General features: G+C 37.0%; 1 protein-coding gene across 1 annotated transcript; it reads right to left on the bottom strand.

The window, feature by feature from the left end:
• Positions 1 to 921: 921 nt before the first annotated feature.
• pak4 (p21 protein (Cdc42/Rac)-activated kinase 4) lies at positions 922 to 17287 on the bottom strand. Its single transcript, XM_051128588.1, has 10 exons — positions 17112 to 17287; positions 10064 to 10285; positions 9691 to 9905; positions 9162 to 9606; positions 7649 to 8104; positions 7258 to 7391; positions 5815 to 5941; positions 2236 to 2361; positions 2026 to 2160; positions 922 to 1903 (listed from the first exon to the last, which is right to left on the bottom strand). Exons 2-10 carry the CDS (start codon positions 10262 to 10264, stop codon positions 1748 to 1750), a joined length of 1995 nt encoding a protein of 664 aa, XP_050984545.1. The 5' UTR covers positions 10265 to 10285; positions 17112 to 17287; the 3' UTR covers positions 922 to 1747.
• Between the last annotated feature and the right edge of the window lie 974 nt (positions 17288 to 18261).

Below are 18261 nucleotides of genomic sequence, written 5' to 3'. Positions count from 1 at the left end.
ACCTTCACATCTACAATTAGAGTTATGGTTGCTGTTACAGTTTAGGCCCTCGGCAAAAGAAAACGATTTTTAGAAAACTCAAAAATATATACATAAGCTACCACTCCGATCTAGGATTAATCGCTACAATTCGTCGTCAAAATATAGAATATAAACGTGACCTTGATCTGCTCACAAATGTGCATTCGCTTGATTCTCATTAACGATCAACTAGTATTCACATTGAGTCACTACAACAAATCAGATTCATTTTTGAACAGCTTTTCAGTGTTTGCCTTTTTTATAATTTCGTCAATGTTCCAATCGATCTTTGTGACTGAGCAAGGAAAGATCTTAAAGGGACATTTCATCCAAAATGAAAATTCCGTCATCATTCGCTTACCTTCATGACATGTCAAACATATGACTAACACACTTTCAGTGCTTTTATTTGTTGATGGAGCACAAATGGATATGTTATACAGGTCATGAGGGTGCATAAATAATAACAGAACTGTCATACGCAGGTGGACAACTCCCATAATGTGATGTAGTGTACTTGGACTAATTAGTATTTCAAACAGTCTTTGGTTGTTCCACTACTCTTCTCTTAACGCTCGAACGCCATGGTGCTCTTACAACAAAACGGCGTAGTGTACAAGACAGATTGCGTGAGTACGAACGCATCCTGGCCTATATTTTAGTGTGGGGGATCAATGGCGATCTATAGCTATATGGTCCACTTCCTTTGAACAAGCTCTCATAAAGTAGAGCATAGTAACATCTCTCGACAAAACCATCCACAACGAAACCTTCAGAAAAAAGAAAGGCCACCATACTTCAAAGATGCAAGCTACTTGGGCGCACACGAAAGGACAGACCGCCCTAAAACTCGATCTCATCAGCTAATGTGGCGTGGAAGAGTTTTGAAAGAGAGAGAGGAAAAAAAAAAAAAAAAAACATACCCAACCCTTCCCCCCTTTATTTTATTAAAAAAGTGGAACAATGAATCAAAAAAGGAGGAAGTTTCATATTTGAGTGCAGCTCAGTCTCAGAACAGTGTTTAGAATGTCACACTGTCACTCGAAACGCAATATGAAAACCCAATGTAACTAAAACTTTTATTAAAACAAAATTAAAAATGATTTGAAAAAAAAACACCTCCAGTGTTTACCTTTGCTTAGTGTTGTAACAGGAGCCTAGAGTTTCTCACTTCCTTCTTTTTTTTTAATATAAAGTAAAAGGTTTTCTTCAGTAGTTGTTTTCCTGTTAAAAATGGATTAATGAGTAGTGTGGTCATGGTGCAAAAGACGAAGTGCAGGAAAAAAGCTTGAGGTTTGGAAAAAAATCCAACAAATTGTTGCTTTACATTGAGGGCAGATCAGAATCTACAAGTGGTTCATTTTCATAATGTCTAAACCTCCTTAACTCTAATAGCAGTGTCTTCGAGGTCAAACATAAAACCACTGAGAGAACACATTCTTGTGTTTCTGAATTAGCCAGAGAGGAAACCTCTTCTGGCAGAACACTGTGAAGGATCTAATTGTGTCTATTTCATGTCACCAAATGCGGTGTGTTCTATAGTGTAATAAAAACAGTGGTAAAAATGTTTTTGGGGGAAGAAAAAACCCTCTGAATGTCCATAGCATCAATGGCCTTTTCTCCTAAAAATCTTGACCTGTACAATCAGTTTGAGCTGTGCAAAGCACAGCCTCCATTTTTGCTTTGAGCTCAGAGGGCTTGACAGGTCCCGCACTGATTTCTCTTCTCATCTCATGCGGTTTTGTCTCATCAGGGGAACAATGCAAGAGGGAGGGCCTGCTTTACTCAGGAAGGGATGCTTTAGCAGCTCTTGAGCTGTGGCCCTCTGGGCAGGATCTCGCACGAGCATCCTGTCCAAGAATCCCTTGAGAAGCGGCGAGACCTATGGATACAGAACAACACTGTAAGCAGCTGTGCCAAACGTGCTTAATCTGTACAGTACACACTGGTTTAAACATTAATATGTTCTTGCCCACACGGTTAAACTTAAGGACACTGGTTTACCTTGTGGAGGTTTTTCAGCTTGGGTGGCAGATTGTCTCGGATCATCTTCATGGCCTTGAGAGGAGGCTCGTTGAAGTATGGCGGCTCTCCGTCCACCATTTCGATGACCATAATGCCAAGTGACCAAATATCCACCTGCAAGGACAGTATGAATTGTGTGAGCTGCAGTGTTGCAATGCAGCATATGTAGTAAAGTGGGATGTGACTTGCCTCTGGTCCATATGGGAGTCTTGAGATGAGCTCAGGGGCCATCCAATAGGGCGTTCCTACAAGAGACTTCCTGCGCTGAACCTCTTTTGAGACCTGTGCGCAAAAACCGAAGTCTGACAGCTTCACCTGCAAATGAAAATTGAGATGTTATATATGTATATATATGTATATATATGTGTGTATATATACAGAAAAATTAATCCCACCTAACATTAAAGACAGTTTTTAAATATACTTCTATATTGCAACAATTTCACATTCAATCTTCAAATGAAGGCAAAAACAAAGTATATTTTTTATATTTATTAATTTTTTTAATGACTGGAAGGCGAGTATTGCTGATACCAATATTACTGATGTCTCTAGGAAACTGTTCTTTTTTTCCTAATATTTAACAATTGACTAGCCATTCAATATTACAGTATAAATGAGAGATCAATTTAACATTTATTAGAATGATTAAAAAAAAAAATAATAATAATAAAATAAAATAAAAATAACTAATTTAGGGGAACTTAGGCTACATTTACACTAGTGTTTTCTTGTTTTAAAACGCATAACTTTTGCTACAGTTACGCCTGTCATTTACACTACTCCTGAAGAAACGGAGACTTTTTAAAGTGCTGCAGACCCCGTTTTAGTGTGAAATTTCAGTGTATTTCGGTGTAAATGGACCAAAACAGAGACTTTTGAAAACGATGGCATGGCTGCCCACATTCTCTATCCTTGACATCATGCTCATTGTTGCACATTGTTGTATATGTATAGGTAGATTTCTCATTCGACCACTCCAGGCACGTAGAAGAATCCGCCATCTAGGGTGATTTTTCCAAATTTATCGATTAATTTGAATTTAACATCTTGCCACAATTTTATTTGTTAGAAATCAAGGAATCTCGATTTTGACATTGACAAAATGCGAACGATAACAGTAAAGAGACAAAGATTGTCATTGACAAAGATGCGACGCGGGCAGTGGAGCAGGAAAAACATGCAAGAAGATGGGAGCGAATTTCTTTTAACTTGAGCGCCAAAAATCAAACGTGTCCATGTTTACATGGAGAAAAAAACAAAAAAAAAACAAAACAAAAAAAACAAAAACAAAAACAAAAAAAAAAAAAAAAAAAAAAAAAAAAAACAACAACAACAGAAAAGCAGCACAATTAAATAAAAAAAAAAACTTGAAGAACTACTACTGTATGTCTGATATTTAATTTTTGCATCATTGTGACTGTTCATTGCTTTTACAGAACATTTATAGTTAATAATAGTTTACTGGCATTATACCTTTAGTCATTTTAAATTTGAATTACCATGACTTGAGATTTTTTTTTTTTTTAAAAGCATTTTCCTTGTCTTATTTCTTAACATATAATACGTATAAGAGAAGTTTGTACAAGATGTTTTTCATGCATATTTTCTGCAAAGATATTTAACGAGTGGTTTAACATTTACATCATGTTGACAACTTCATGTGTGGTGCACTTGGAAATCATTAATAATAAAAAAAAAAAAAAAAAATTAATCACCCAGCCCTACCAACATCTGAACAATAACGCATCTACCAATACAAATCTATGGTTGTACCTGCATGAATGGTCATGCATTTTTAGTTGTGTAGTGTGGACGGAGATAGTTTCTGAAATGCAGTGAAAACACCAGTGTAGAGCATCGTTTTCGTTTTGGGGACAGTCGTGGGTCCGGCAGGGATTGTAGGTGGGGGAGTGGATATACAGCTCAATATAGCTCAATGGTCTCACCTCAATACCACAACTGAGGCGAGACCATCGAGCAAGGCGCCTCGCACTGCTCCGGGTGGGTGTGTCTGTCTGTGTGTGTGTGTGTGTGTGTGTGTGTGTGTGTGTGTGTGTGTGTGTGTGTGTGTGTGTGTGTGTGTGTGTGTGTGTGTGTGTGTGTGTTCACTTCTCACTAAAGCACAAATTCCAAGTATGGGTCACGCTGCTGAACGTGCCGCTGCATTTGTGTGCACAATTGAAGCGTGTGACAGATACATTTGTTTTTACTGACATATGGCTTGACAACATCTCTAACCACAGTTCACCAATGTTCTACTGAAGCTCCCTTGTCACCTGTAGCTTTTCCCACACTCATTTGACTAGCGCTGAAGAGAAGTTGAAAAGTGTGCATCTGAAAAGTCTCCCAACTGATGTGGTCATAAAAACGTTCTACGGCTATAAACTAAATCTTGTCAAAAAAAAAGGAGACAGAAGCAGCAGTTGTGAGTGGGGTGGCCGACTCTAGCCCCCGTCCCTGCGTTTAATTGGTTGGGATTGTATTAATATGCATCTACAGGTCATTATTCCTCTTTGGTGTAATAATAAACTGCAGGTGTTTTTCCCACACTTGTTAGATTAATATTAACAACACAGGAGACAACGGCAGGTCTGTTAAGCTGCATAAGGACAAACCATTAATACTTCACCAAGATGGCATTTTAATTTAGAAGTGCACGCGTTGTTCTCTGGCACAGCAAGATTACTGGCACTCTTTGCAGATCACGTACACAAGTACACCTGTGAGAGTTCAAAGCAGTTATCTGTCATTCAGATCATTATCAAACTGAGACAGAATTTAGTATTATTTCATTATAATTTTGGTACCAAAGTACCAGTATATTTGATATCCTTAATGCCGAAATATTAAATCATGATATTAAGGTGTGAATAATCAGATGCTTTTTAATGTTTTTGTTCTTATGTGCTCTAAAACATTGCAAAAGAGCGTGTGAAAGCGAAAAAGGCCTGTTTGAATCAAATTACTTAATTATTTTCAACATAGATTGTCAAATTTTCAGTGAAAGCTTGTGCAACGCTTGACTAACTGCACAAGAAATTATGCCCTCTGGGATATTGCATGAGAATAGTGTCAGAAATATGCAAGAGGAAATGAAACATGTAAGGTCAAACACATACACAGACAACCAACCCCTGCCGAGAAACAGCTGAGGGTGGCTAAAAGAACTTCCGCCTGTTTCAACCACAGACACAATGAAGCACAGACCCCTTTCAACAAACCACTGCCTATTTCAGCACCATCAAAAAAAGTACATATTGGTTTGGTGTCATGGGCGGAAATTGCAAGATTATATTTCTGTGAACGCATTGAGAAGCATGTGGCCACACACAAAAAAAAAAAAAAAAATATGCATCACAAGCGATAGTTTTTTTTTTTTTAAACAAGGGTTTACCAGGGTTTGAGGTCTCTTAAGGACTCATATAAATAATGCTTATGCTCTTGAGGATTCAGCACTTGGTCAACAGTTTAATTCTGCTTTTGCACACTGTTGACTTAATGACACATTTAGATCATCACCTCACTCGAGTGGACATGTAGGTCTGAGAATACAGAACAACAGGCCAGCCAAAAACCTGTTTAAACATCAACACTGAGGTTACCAGAAAACAACAACACAATGGCAGTGAGTAGGCCAGTTTTCTGAACTCTCATGACTCAAGTCAAAACATGACTTATGAGGCTTTTGCAGACAGTAGGACCAAAGAACTAGTCATCATTTGACGTAATAGAAACATTTTTCTTTAAGAGCGGTGAGGTACTTACCCTGCCATCATGAGTGAGAAGAATAGAATCACTCTTAATGTCTCTGTGAATGACTCCTTGGGAATGAAGGACCGAGAGAGCTTTCAGAACAGACAGACACACTGTGGCAATCTGCTCCTCATTCATCCTTAAAGACAAATAAAATAATGGAAATGTTAAACACTGAATGAAATCATTAAAGGTTGAACAAATGATCATACAGACTGAATGACATGCCAAACTGGACTGCTGTGATGCCCTGCCACCTAGTGGTACTGCACTTTACATCAGTAACACACAAATGGGGCTTCTTGAACAGTATGATTTCTAATGTTTTTTTTTAAAGAAGTCTTTTCTGCTCACCAAGCCTGCATTTATTTAATCAAAAATAGCAAAAGCAGTAATATTGTGAAATATTTTTACTATTTAAAATAACTGCTTTCTATTTGAATACATTTATACAATTTATTCCTGTGATAAAAAGTTACATTTTTAGCATCATTACTCCAGTCTTCAGTGTCACATGATCCTTCAGAAATCATTCTAATATGCTGATTTGCTGTTCAAGAAACATTTATTATAATCAAAATTTAAAACAGTTGAGCGCATTTTTTTCCTCAGGATTCCTTGAATAGAAAGATCAGCATTTATCTGAAATAAAAAGCTTTTGGAACATTATACGCTATGCCATTCAAAAGCTTGGAGTCAGTATTATTATTTATTTATTTATTTTTTTTTTTTTTGAAAGAAATGATAAAAATTAATACTTTTATTTAGCAAGAATGCTTTAAATAGCTCAAATGTCATGATAAAGACATTTATAATGTTACAAAAGTCTTCTATTTCAAATAAATGCTGAATAAAAAAAAATAATAAATAATAATAATAATAGTTTTTGAGCAGTAAATCAGAATATTAGAATGATTTCTGAAGGATCATTAACACCAGTTAATAATGCTAAAACGTCAGCTTTGAAATCACAGTAATACATTACATTTTAAGATGCATTCAAATAGAAAACAGTTATTTTAAATAGGAAAAATATTTCTTTTACTGTTTTTGCTGTACTTTGGATCAAATAAATGCAGGCTTGGTGAGCAGAAGAGACTTCTTTAAAAAAAACAAAACAATAAAAATCATACTGTTCAAAAACTGGTAGTGTACATTTTTATAATTTCATTAGTAAATGCACAAAGACAACAGAATTATTTCATTCCTAAAGATATATGGTCTTATGGTTGATCGGGTTTTCATTTTAGTCACTTATTAGGCATGCTGAAATACAGACAAAATAAAAAAAAAACAAAAACAAAAAAAACACAAGTACAATAAAATGGATATTACAAAAAAAAATTCCAAAACTGATACAATTACTCATTTTAAACAGAATCTGAAAGAGTGTGATTAATAACAACTCATAGTAACTGTAAAACAATTAGTGACTGATTTCTAAGAATTACTTGCCTGGTATGTGTGACTATGTCAGTCAAAGCTCCGCCCTCAAGGAACTCCATGACAACCCAGAGTTCATCCCCTACTAAGTAACTGTTGTACATCTCTACCACGTTCTCATGGTGATAGTCCCGCATGATCACCACCTTAGAAACAAGAAACAAAGCCAGCAGAAGGTTTCTATTTAAAAATCTTAATAAGTGGCTAAGGAAAGACTTTGTGGGAGGAAACTCAACCAGCAGTAATCATTTTCACACAATGTCTTCATATGCGAACTACAAACAGCTGCTGTACATTGCTGACTGGAATTTCACCATTAAGCTCCCATGTGTTGCATATCACACACAAACACCTTTCTGAACAACCAATTATAGCACTGTGATCTCCAGTGGGTTGCACCCACCTCATTAAACAGCAATTCTCGTCGCTGCTGTTTTCGCAGATCCATCTTCTTTACAGCCACCAACTTGCCTGTGGTCTTCACTGTAGCAATACAGACAATGCCGGTGGAACCTTCCCCGATCTTGATGTAGTGGTCCAGATATGTGCGTGGATCCCCAGGGTCAACCACCATCTGCAGAGCAGCACGGAACTGCTCGTGGGAGACCCGTTGTGGCTCCCTCTGAGGTGAGCGTGTCTGCTGTGGCGGTGCAGCTGGGCCTGATGGTTTTGGTGCGGAGGGCATCTGCTGGCTTTGAGGGGGCTCGGGGCCTAAGGCTGGGTGGGAGGCGTGATGCTGGGGCTCTGCTCTGTGCTGCCCCTGAGAAGCACTTTTACCACCACTGTTTCCACCCCGGACTGCCCCAGTAGAGGGGCCGTTGTGGTGGGAAGGCTCATGAGATTTTCCTGGTTTTAAATCCTGTGCAACAAACATAAATATATGAATATATTTTAAAATATAATCAAACAATATATTTTGATAAACATATTTTTGGAATATTTTTACCATTTTAAATAACTGCTTTCTATTTGAATATATTAAAAAAATTAATTTATTCCTGTGATCAAATCTAAATTTTCAGCATCATTACTCCAGTCTTCAGCGCCACATGATCCTTTAGAAATCATTCTAATATGCTGATTTGCTGTTCAAGAAACATTTTTATTATTTATAATTTTTTAAACAGTTGAGGACATTTTTCAGGATTCTTTGATGAATAAAGAGATTGAAAGATCAGCATTTATCTGAAATAAAAATCTTTTGTAACATTATACACTATACCATTCAAAAACATTTGAGTCAGTATAATTTTTTGGGGGGAAGAAATAGTAGAAATTAATACTTTCATTTAACAAGGATACTTTAAATCGATCAAAAGTGATGATAAAGACATTTATAATGTTACAAAAGATTTCTATTTCAGATAAATGCTGTTCTTTTGAACTTTCTATTCATCAAAGAAACCTGAAAAAAAAAAAAAAAAAATTCTACTGTTTTAAACATAATAAATTTTTTTGAGTAGCAAATCAGAACGATTTCTGAAGGGTCATGTGACTGGAGTAACGATACTAAAAATTCAGCTTTAAAATCACAGGAATAAATTACATTTTAAAATATATTCAAATAGAAAACAGTTATTTTAAATAGTAAACATATTTTAAATTTTACTGTTTTTGCTGTACTTTTTTTTTTTTGCTGGATTAAATGAATGCAGGCTTGGTGGGCAGAAATCTTACTGTTCAAAAACTTTTGACTGGTAGTCTATATATAATAATTTAAAATGTAATTTTTCTTTATTTTATTTTATAATATATATATATATATATATATATACACCTACAAGTGTGTATGTTATTATTAATATTACTATAATAATGTACAACACTTGTAGCAGCCCAGCCCTATTATACCCTATTAAAAAAAACATTTCATACTGTAGAAACAAGGTAATATATTTGGTTTGATTTCTGTGTACCTGACCACCTGGGCTCCTCCCAGAGTCACTTTCAGCTCGTGGGTACGTGTTAAAAGGTCGGCCGGTCTGTTGTGCGGTCTTTATCACTCCCTCTGTAACAGGTAAGTTAGGGGTGCGAATATTTGGCCCAGACAGCGGTCTCTTCTCACGGGGTGACTGTGGGCTGCTGTCCCTCCCAGTGTAGCTAGATTTGGGCCTCTTATCGTTGGCACCCTCTCGCCTCACTACCTGATCGTGATAATCACGTGGCTCTCGGTCCCTGTCTCTTTCTCGTTCTCTGTGCTGGGGTGGTGCAGCTGGTCCTCCTGACCAGTCTGGCTCTTTGAGTCTGCTGGGCTCCTGGCCACGAGGCTGCTGGTGAGGTCGGCCGTCTTCTCTGGATGAACGGGCTGGACGCTGAGACTGTCTGGGATCAGCACCGGGGTGCTCCTGACGAGGTTTCTCCCTAAAGACATTAATAATATATATTGTCATTGTAGTCTTTGGAAACTTAAAATTTAGTTTGAAATAAGAGAAACCAGTTGCGCACCTCTCTTTGCTGTCTCCATATCGATCAGGGTGTCTGTATTGAGGGTGTTCTCCATTCTCATGGCCTCCTCCTGATGATCCGGAGTCTCTGCGTGGTTGCGGTGGTGGGCTGCCTCTCCGCAATGAGTTTGAGCGGATCACCGACATGGTCTCAAACTCATCCAGAAGCCATGTAAGAGAGCCATCGTCACCGATCTTACGACCCCGTACAATGGTCTGTGCAATACAAACAGGTAATGAGGTATTTGAGGTATTTGCATATTCATTTCAGACTGCAAGAGTCTGAAGGTTCAAGAACAAGAACCAATTACCAGTTGTGCAACTAAATATCATTAAAAACTAAAGACCTAGACCAAACACTTATGCCCTCTGACCTTGCGTGGTTCTACAGTAGTGATGACTGTAGCATCGATGAAAGGTTTGGGCCTCTTGGCCGTGTCCTCAATGAGGCTCTGCCATTGGCGTGGAAGCCCCACAAACTTCTGCTCCTGCTCATCAAAATCAGTGTGGACACGATGCTCAAAATTGGAGGGGGCCGAGATCTGGATGCGTTGCTTTTTCTTCTTGCTGAACATGGCTGCAGCAAAGCATCAGACCTAGAAACAGGTAAAGACAAAAATGAATGGAGTAGGGCTGTTATGATTCACGATTCAATTTGGGTACTCGATTTTAAAGAATCCTTGATTGCATTTTGCCCAGCAAAAAAACGGAAGTGGTGCATTCCATGGACGATAATTTATGAAACGCATTAGACTATTTTCCAAGGCTGCATGATATATTAAACCCATTTAAAATCATAAAGCATAATGCTATTGTGAATTCACAAATGCTATGATTTAATTAAATAAATATATATACAATCCAGGTTTAATATATGCATTTTAATGAAGCACAGAGGAATGCATCATTATCTTTCTCAATATGCCAACCGCTCATTGTAATTTCAAAATAAAAGTTTAAATCCTCACTCTGAGTTTGCAAATTTTGATGTCAACATATTCCAAGAAATTACAGTGGCTATAGCATTTCTGTGGTAAAGAAATTGCCAAATATTGAAGGTTAAGTGGACATTTGAATGTTGTTCAGTCAAAATTAAGATTTTTTTTGAGTATAAAAATCAGACAATCTAAGTATAAGTAACCAATGACACCATCGTATGAGGTGATATTTTAGATTATTATTAGAATTGAATTACATGATGGTTTCACACCTCACAAGCACAAAGAAACAGCAATTATCAAATTCACATCCAAGTTTTATTACTGACTGAAAACTTGAGATCGCAATTAACACTTTGTTCATTCACAAAACATGCTGCTGGATTTAAAATGTCAGCTCTTTCACTTCACCTTTTTGAGCATTTCAACAACAGTCTCTTTATGCAGCACAAAAAGCTGTCCAGCTTTCCATACTTTCCCTTTTCTCCGCTTGTGCCCTGCCCATTCTCTCCATGGGTATCAGAGACACTCCCAGAAGCCAAATACTGGACTCTGATATGTGTGGGCCGAAACCCCCCCCTCCCACACCTGACAGGCTGAGCCTGGGAAAACTCAGCTGCTTCCTGGGATGCAACAGCAAGAGGCATTTTTCAAAAGTGTGGAAGCATTTGAAGTGTAACCTGATCTTTTGTAAAGATGTCAGCTTGGGCACAAGGTCACAGCTTCAGGAGTCTTGGAACCAGTGCGAATGTTTTATTTCCAACACTGAGGGTAATGAAAACACTGAAGTACTCAAAAGTTGCAGAACTGGAAAATATTCAAACTAGTTTCCGGAAGCAGATATACATGCAATAGGGAAAAAAAGACTGCAAATGCAGTGCAAAGGAAATATTTACAACACAGTTATGTGTCGTCATAATTCATATCTGACATTTTGATGAGCAAGTACATTCACAAAAAGACTGTGATAAAGGAGTAATGTCAAATACGACATTGCTTGCTTATGCTGTAGCAATATACTGTGTAACAGTTGCCAAGATGTACCCTCAAGCAACCTCATGCTGAGGAGCCTTTCAAGGACACAGTGATGACAGATCAGTAACTAAATGCTGATAGGAAGTAGTGAACAAAAACAAGCAAGCAAATTCAGACAGTGATGTCTGAATATTAAAGGACTAAATGAATACTTTGCACCAAATTTTGTAAATAAATTGTAAATGTAAAAATTGTCAGCTTTGTGGCAGGGTCTTACAAACATTTACAAACTATATCCGGTGTTATAAGAATGGGGTCCGGTGGACAGCGATCAATTGCAATCGCATACAAATCTTGTCAGTAAGATGTGTGATTAATAGTAAATCTCCATTACATGCATAGCTTGTCAGTGATTTACGGCTCTCTGTATTAGTTGCAGCTCCAGCTAAACACATGTGATGGAGATTTACTACCAATCACAGAACCGGATTTACTGACTAGATGCGCATGGAATCACATGCAATTTTTTTTCAATTGCAGCCTTAATTTAAACTTATTGGAAAAGTTCATATCTGTTACTCCTGCAAACTAACCACCGCGCAGAATATGAAGAATATCAAAAGCTTTGGGAGTCAGCTGTCCACGGCAGTCCTAAACCTGTCAAAGTACCAGCACAATAACGCACTCAGCAAAAGATTGCCTAATTATTGGTATCAACAAAATTCTAGAAAACTTTGTGGTTGCATGGATGGAGTTTATTCTGGCTGTTATGTTTAAAACATGCATTCATAAAAAAAAAAAAAGAAGAAAATTTAAAATAAGCTGGATATAATGGATTTCATTTCTGTGATGGCCACATTTTCAAAAGCCATTACTTCAGTCTGCAGTATCAGGCTGAAATGCTGAATTGAAAAAATATAATAGATAATATTGAGATACTTGACATTATGCTGAGCTGGCAAAATATAAATGGCCAACACTCAGTAAGGATAAAGGAAGCAATTTCAAACACAGCTTAGTTTTACATGGTAGACAGGAAGAGTAAAACACAGGCTGGTAACTTGCACCTGTGAGATTGTTTATTTGTAACAGGTGAGGATGAACTATGAGTGACAGGAACAGGTGCTCCAGCAGAGATCTACAGCTGCTTCACACATACAGACAGACAAATGCAATTCTTTATTTGTATGTCTTAGTGTCTTCTTATACAATCAGCGTAAATGAATCACCCATGAACACTTCCTGCTCTATGACCATCGGTGGCATCAGCCGACAAAAGGTTTGAAATGTTCACAAAAGAGTGCTAAAAAAAACTAATCAATCAGGCTTTGTGGCTGACATTAAGAAGTGTAAAGCAGTTGAACTCGAACAGTCAAACACTTCCTGGTTGAGTGTGGCATTCCAGCCACATACCATTATGCACTGGTGAACAGTGAGAAAGACGTCTCTGTGGTCAACGCTGCTGAGATGGGCCTTCGCCAGGAAGACCGTCTCTGCCGAGTGGCTTTTAATAAGAAGGGATACTGAGCCCTCAAAACAGGCTGAAATACTTTGTGAAACAATTAAATAAAGTTTGTACTTGTAGGATAAAGCTAGCTTAGCAGAAACAAGCCTGCAGTGTTTGTTTTTACAAGCCCAGTAGAGAGCACTGCAAATACAGCTTGACCTTGAAACTAGTAACACTGTCATTAGAGGTCTTCTTATCAGACCAACCCGGTGTTTACAGAGCCTGCCGTTTCTGTCCACTGAAATGCTGTGATTAAAACAAGAAGAGAAAGGTAATGCAATTTCACTTCTTTCATACTAAAGCTCGTCTCATTTCTGGACAAAATTAACTGAGTTTTGCAACCACATTATAACTAGTGGTCTCAGAGTTCTCACTTTGAATAGACATGGATCATTCATGTTTCATGCCATTCATTAGAAACAAAACACTGAGTCTTCCTTTGAATAGTCCAGGTAATGCATGCATAAAGCAACACAAACAACAGCGCTTTTCTTGTTGGCCAACAACCGTTATTTGTTATTGTGCAACAATAAAAGCAGCAGCCCAACTCCAATGTGATAACATCCCACAATGCTTTGCATGTGCTACATACACAACATCTTTATGTGCACGTGACTGCAGGTCCGAGCTTGATAGAAGGCTTTCTGACAGAACGGATTGCACATCATCTCACCAAAGAGAACAGTACAGTGTTCAGTACAGGGACTCACCAAACAAATACAACAGTGGCATCACTTTGCAGCTGATGGACTGGGAATTAGGTAATGCACTACTGAACAACTTACATTGAGGCTTCAACAATAACCAACAGACGCCACTCGGTTACAGTATCCTAGGTCACTGAATTAGAGGATTAGTTCCATTCCAGAAAAATAAATTCCTGATCATTTACTCACCCCTATATCATCCAAGACATTCATGTCTGTCTTTCTTCAGTCTCAAAGAGATTTAAGGAAAACATTCCACTTCAATGGTGCCCAACAAGTTCAACATATAAATTGCAGTCTTAGTGCAGCTTCAAATGGCTCTACATGATCCCATCCAAGAAATCAGTGTCTTACCTAACGAAAAGTTCATTCATTTTCTAAAAAAATAAATAGAATTTATATGCTTTTTAACCACAAATGAACTCACACATTGTGTAATCACGCACGTGACATAGGCGAAAGTACCAACCATAGTGTACAAAGCGGACGATGTCGGATGATTTTGAAGTTGGACGAGAAAAGATGCTGTTTTTCTTCGGTTTTACTTCAGTCCCAAAATGTATCATAGGGCAAAAAACTCCACCTCATTTTCTTGTCCAACTCACGTAATCCGTGAGGTCGAGCTAGTGCAAGACAAGCATTTATGGTTAAAAAGTATATACATTTTTGTTTTGTTTTTTAAGAAAATGACTGATCGTTTCACTAGATAAGACCCTTATTCCTCAGCTGGGATCGTGTAGATCTCTTTGAAGCTGTGATGAAACTGCAATTTGGACCGTCAACCCGTTGGTTCCTACTGAAGTCCACTATATGGAGAAAAATCCTGGAATGTTTTCCTCAAAACCTTAATTTCTTTTTGACTGAAGAAAGAGAGATGAACATCTTGGATGACATAGATGTGAGCAAAATACGAGGAATTTTTTAATTCTGGAAGTGAACTAACTTTTTAAACATCAAATACACTATAATTTAAAAAAGAAAAATATATATATATTATACATATCAGAGCTCTATACAAAGAAAACAGATACTGAAAAATTGGTCAGTATCATAAAGCCGCTTTTCATTAAAAAAAATATATATATATATATATATATATATATATATATATATATATAAAAATTTAAGTCAATGTCATTTAGAAGCAACAGTGGGCAAAATGAAGTTTAAAATTGCAAATATACCAATTATACACAATGCAACATTAAATACCACATATTCGCTTGAAACAAAGCTCTAAATGAATGAACACTGACATGTTTAAACACCGCCTTTGAAAGACAAAGTCAAACGCTGGGCTAAAGTAAGCAGTAGCATGGGAGATTGCACATTATGAGTGACCCTGTCCAGCACTGAAGTATTTAAGGAATGTTTGGAGTGCCCGGTACAGACTGCACCCCTGTCTGAATCTCCCATCACACCTCCTCGAAGCTCACGTATCCTGACAAACCCTCAGCTGCTGCTAGTACAGGCACAAAGAAAGTGAAACCACAACCAGCAAGAAACAGGGATACTAGAGATACTAAATGATACTAAAGGACAACTCCATCACTTATTGAGCAACTTATGAGAATGTCTTATCACTCTTTATAGGAGTTCATCAACACAAAGATAAAGGCAGCATTCCAATATTTTATGTTGCACACACAAGTGACATCGGTTAGAAGTTCGTCAGGAAAGAGCACACTTAATCCCATAAAGCTTACTTTATCATACTTGTTAGATTATCGACATAATCAAAACTTTTGCTGAAAAACCAGTTTCATACAATCTACTGCATACCTTTGGATGTCTAATAGTTAATCATTTCTAGAATGTAAAAGGCATTTTAGAATAATTATGTAAACCTTTCAGAATCTTTTTCTCCATCTTTTTGCTGTGAAATTTATAAAGTACACACAAACTTTTATAACGTTAGTCATATTTTAAGAGCAACACTCACTGGACTGAAGCGATGTTAAAATATGAGTATCAAATATGATACATCAGGATTTTGAGGAACATTTATCATCACTCTACTGTACTGCATTATATCTTTTCCCAACACAACAAATATATCTGAGCTTTGATAATAAAACTAAACATCTTACTAAGACGTATTATTGAGATACATAGATGCACTGAGTGACAACTGATATTTACAAGCATTTTATGCAAGTTCCTTGCTATACTGTTATAAAGATCTCATTGATTTACATGACACGGATGACATTTCATCTAACATTTTGGCTATACAAGTATGAACATCTGCACCAAAATGATGATTTTTTTTTTTTCATTTTTGTCCTCCGAATAAAACTGGTTTGTCTTCCCCCTCCATATTCTCACTATATCATACCGTATATGCCATAAATGCCCGATGTATAACAACATAACACAAATCCAAACTCTTTCTAACTTTTAGTCATGCTTTAGTTGAGGTCAAACAACCTGACCTATACTGAATATGTTGATAATTAAACAACTGCTTTACAGTACTTAAAGGAGGAAGCTACTCTCTGTTAGATCATGTAAACTATGACTTTCATCATGACATACAACCAGAATCGATACTACAGGTGCAAACACAAACCGTCCACTCAAACTATCGATACTAAACGTTACAAGACTAAAATACACAGAGAAGAAACGTTGGCTGATAAAGGTAACGTTACTGTGATCTTTATCATGGGATTTTATGTAAAACAAACTTAAAATAGTTCAGTTACTGTACTGTACTCTTATCAGTCCCCTTAAAAATCGCTCCCACATCTTGAGGAATTAAAAAGCTCGAAGAAAACAGGGAGTCTAATTCATTTGAGTCATTTGTTAGTTTTTGGTGTATTATGTCACTGTCTGCTCTTTAACTCCGCATGGACACTTCAGCCAAATTTTTAAGTAGTTTTAGGCGGATTCCACCACTGATATAATAAATAATTTCTACGTTATCTTTCCTGATAGCAATTCAGGAGCACCTCGCAAATGTAACGTTACTCTTGAGTCTAAGTAGGAAAAAAGGCTGGAATAATGGTAATTTTTACGAACTAACGTACTGTAAATAATTCCTTTCTAAACCTAAAGACACATATACACTTAAATGACATTAAAAACAGATTAACTTTATAGTTAATATCTTTTATGAGTTAAATTAATGTTTTGACACTCCGTAGCCTAAGCTACTCAGCTAGCTGTGAAGAATTAGCTAAATTAGCACGACGAACAAACTCACCGAAACTACGGGCTGACACAAAAACAACCTGCGCTGGCATACAAACAGCTCGCGTTTGTAACACAAGTCGCTTTAAAGACGTCATACCTGTAGTGAGAAATGTGTCCGCTGAGAAATAAACTTCATAGGGTCGGTGAAGTTTCTTGTGAGTAAAGTTAGCTTAAGCGGGCTAAGTGCGCGTATCAGTCACAGAAACCCTCACGAGCGCGCTGCTCGTGCTCTCTGCGCCATATTCACGCTCAGCCTTCATCCGGGGAACTGACCGTCGAACACTGCCCCCAGCCGTCCTCACAACGTACAGTACGCAGTATATTATGCATCACTGAAATGATGTCACAGTAATAGTTAGTAGCAAATCTTTTAATAATATAACACAATGCACTATTCTACCTAAATTTGTATGTATGAGTAATTATTTAAATGTTGTGTAACATGGAGTCTTTGATATAATTGTAAGTGACCACATGTAATAATTATGACATTAATAAATTTCAATATTTTAAATGACAAAAAGTGTAGAGTAAGACTAATACAATAATTAAACATGCTATACAGTTGATGTCACAAGTTCTCAATCTGCAAAATGTTAATTATTTTACCAAAATAAGAGGGATCATTCAAAATTCATGTTATTTTTTATTTAGTACTGGCCTGAATAAGATATTTCACAAGAGAAAATAATGGTTGAATTTATAAAAAAATAAAGTCCACAAGAGAAAATAATGGTTGAATTTATAAAAATGACCCTGTTCAAAAGTTTACATACACTTGATTCTTAATACTGTGTTGTTACTTGATCCTGAATTTTGTTGTTGTTTTGTTTTTTTTGTTCATGAGTTACTTATTTGTCCTGAACAGTTAAACTGCCCACTGTTCTTCAGAAAAATCCTTCAAGTCCTACATGTCTTTGGTTTTTCAGCATTTTTGTGTGTTTGAACCCTTTCCAACAATGACTGTATGATTTTGAGATCCATCTTTTCACACTGAGGACAACTGTTGGACTCATATGCAAGGTTCAAATGCTCACTGATGCTCCAGAAGGAAAAACAGTGCATTAAGAGCCAGGCGTGTAAACTTTTAAACAGAATGAAGATGTGTACATTTTTCTTATTTTGCGTAAATATCTTTTTTTTTTTTTCATTTAGTACTGCCCTTCAGAAGCAGATGTTTCCCAGATGACAAAATAAGTTAAATTTACCCTGATCTTCACATTCAAAAGTTTTCGCCCCCAGCTCTT

Source organism: Labeo rohita, chromosome 15 (genome assembly GCF_022985175.1).
Source record: "Labeo rohita strain BAU-BD-2019 chromosome 15, IGBB_LRoh.1.0, whole genome shotgun sequence".
In the NCBI taxonomy this organism is placed as follows: Eukaryota; Metazoa; Chordata; class Actinopteri; order Cypriniformes; family Cyprinidae; genus Labeo; species Labeo rohita.
Note: the sequence above shows the minus strand (reverse complement) of the source record. Positions and strands in the feature narration are given on the sequence as shown.

Bases quoted from the DNA above. Each gene is read 5' to 3' on its own strand.
- pak4 (XM_051128588.1), bottom strand. From the start codon at position 10,264: ATGTTCAGCAAGAAGAAAAAGCAACGCATCCAGATCTCGGCCCCCTCC. The intron at 7,392-7,648 runs GTGGGTGCAACC...CTTGTTTCTAAG, and splicing joins GAGAATTGCTGTTTAATGAG to GTGGTGATCATGCGGGACTA. The intron at 5,942-7,257 runs GCAAGTAATTCT...TTTGTCTTTAAG, and splicing joins GACATAGTCACACATACCAG to GATGAATGAGGAGCAGATTG.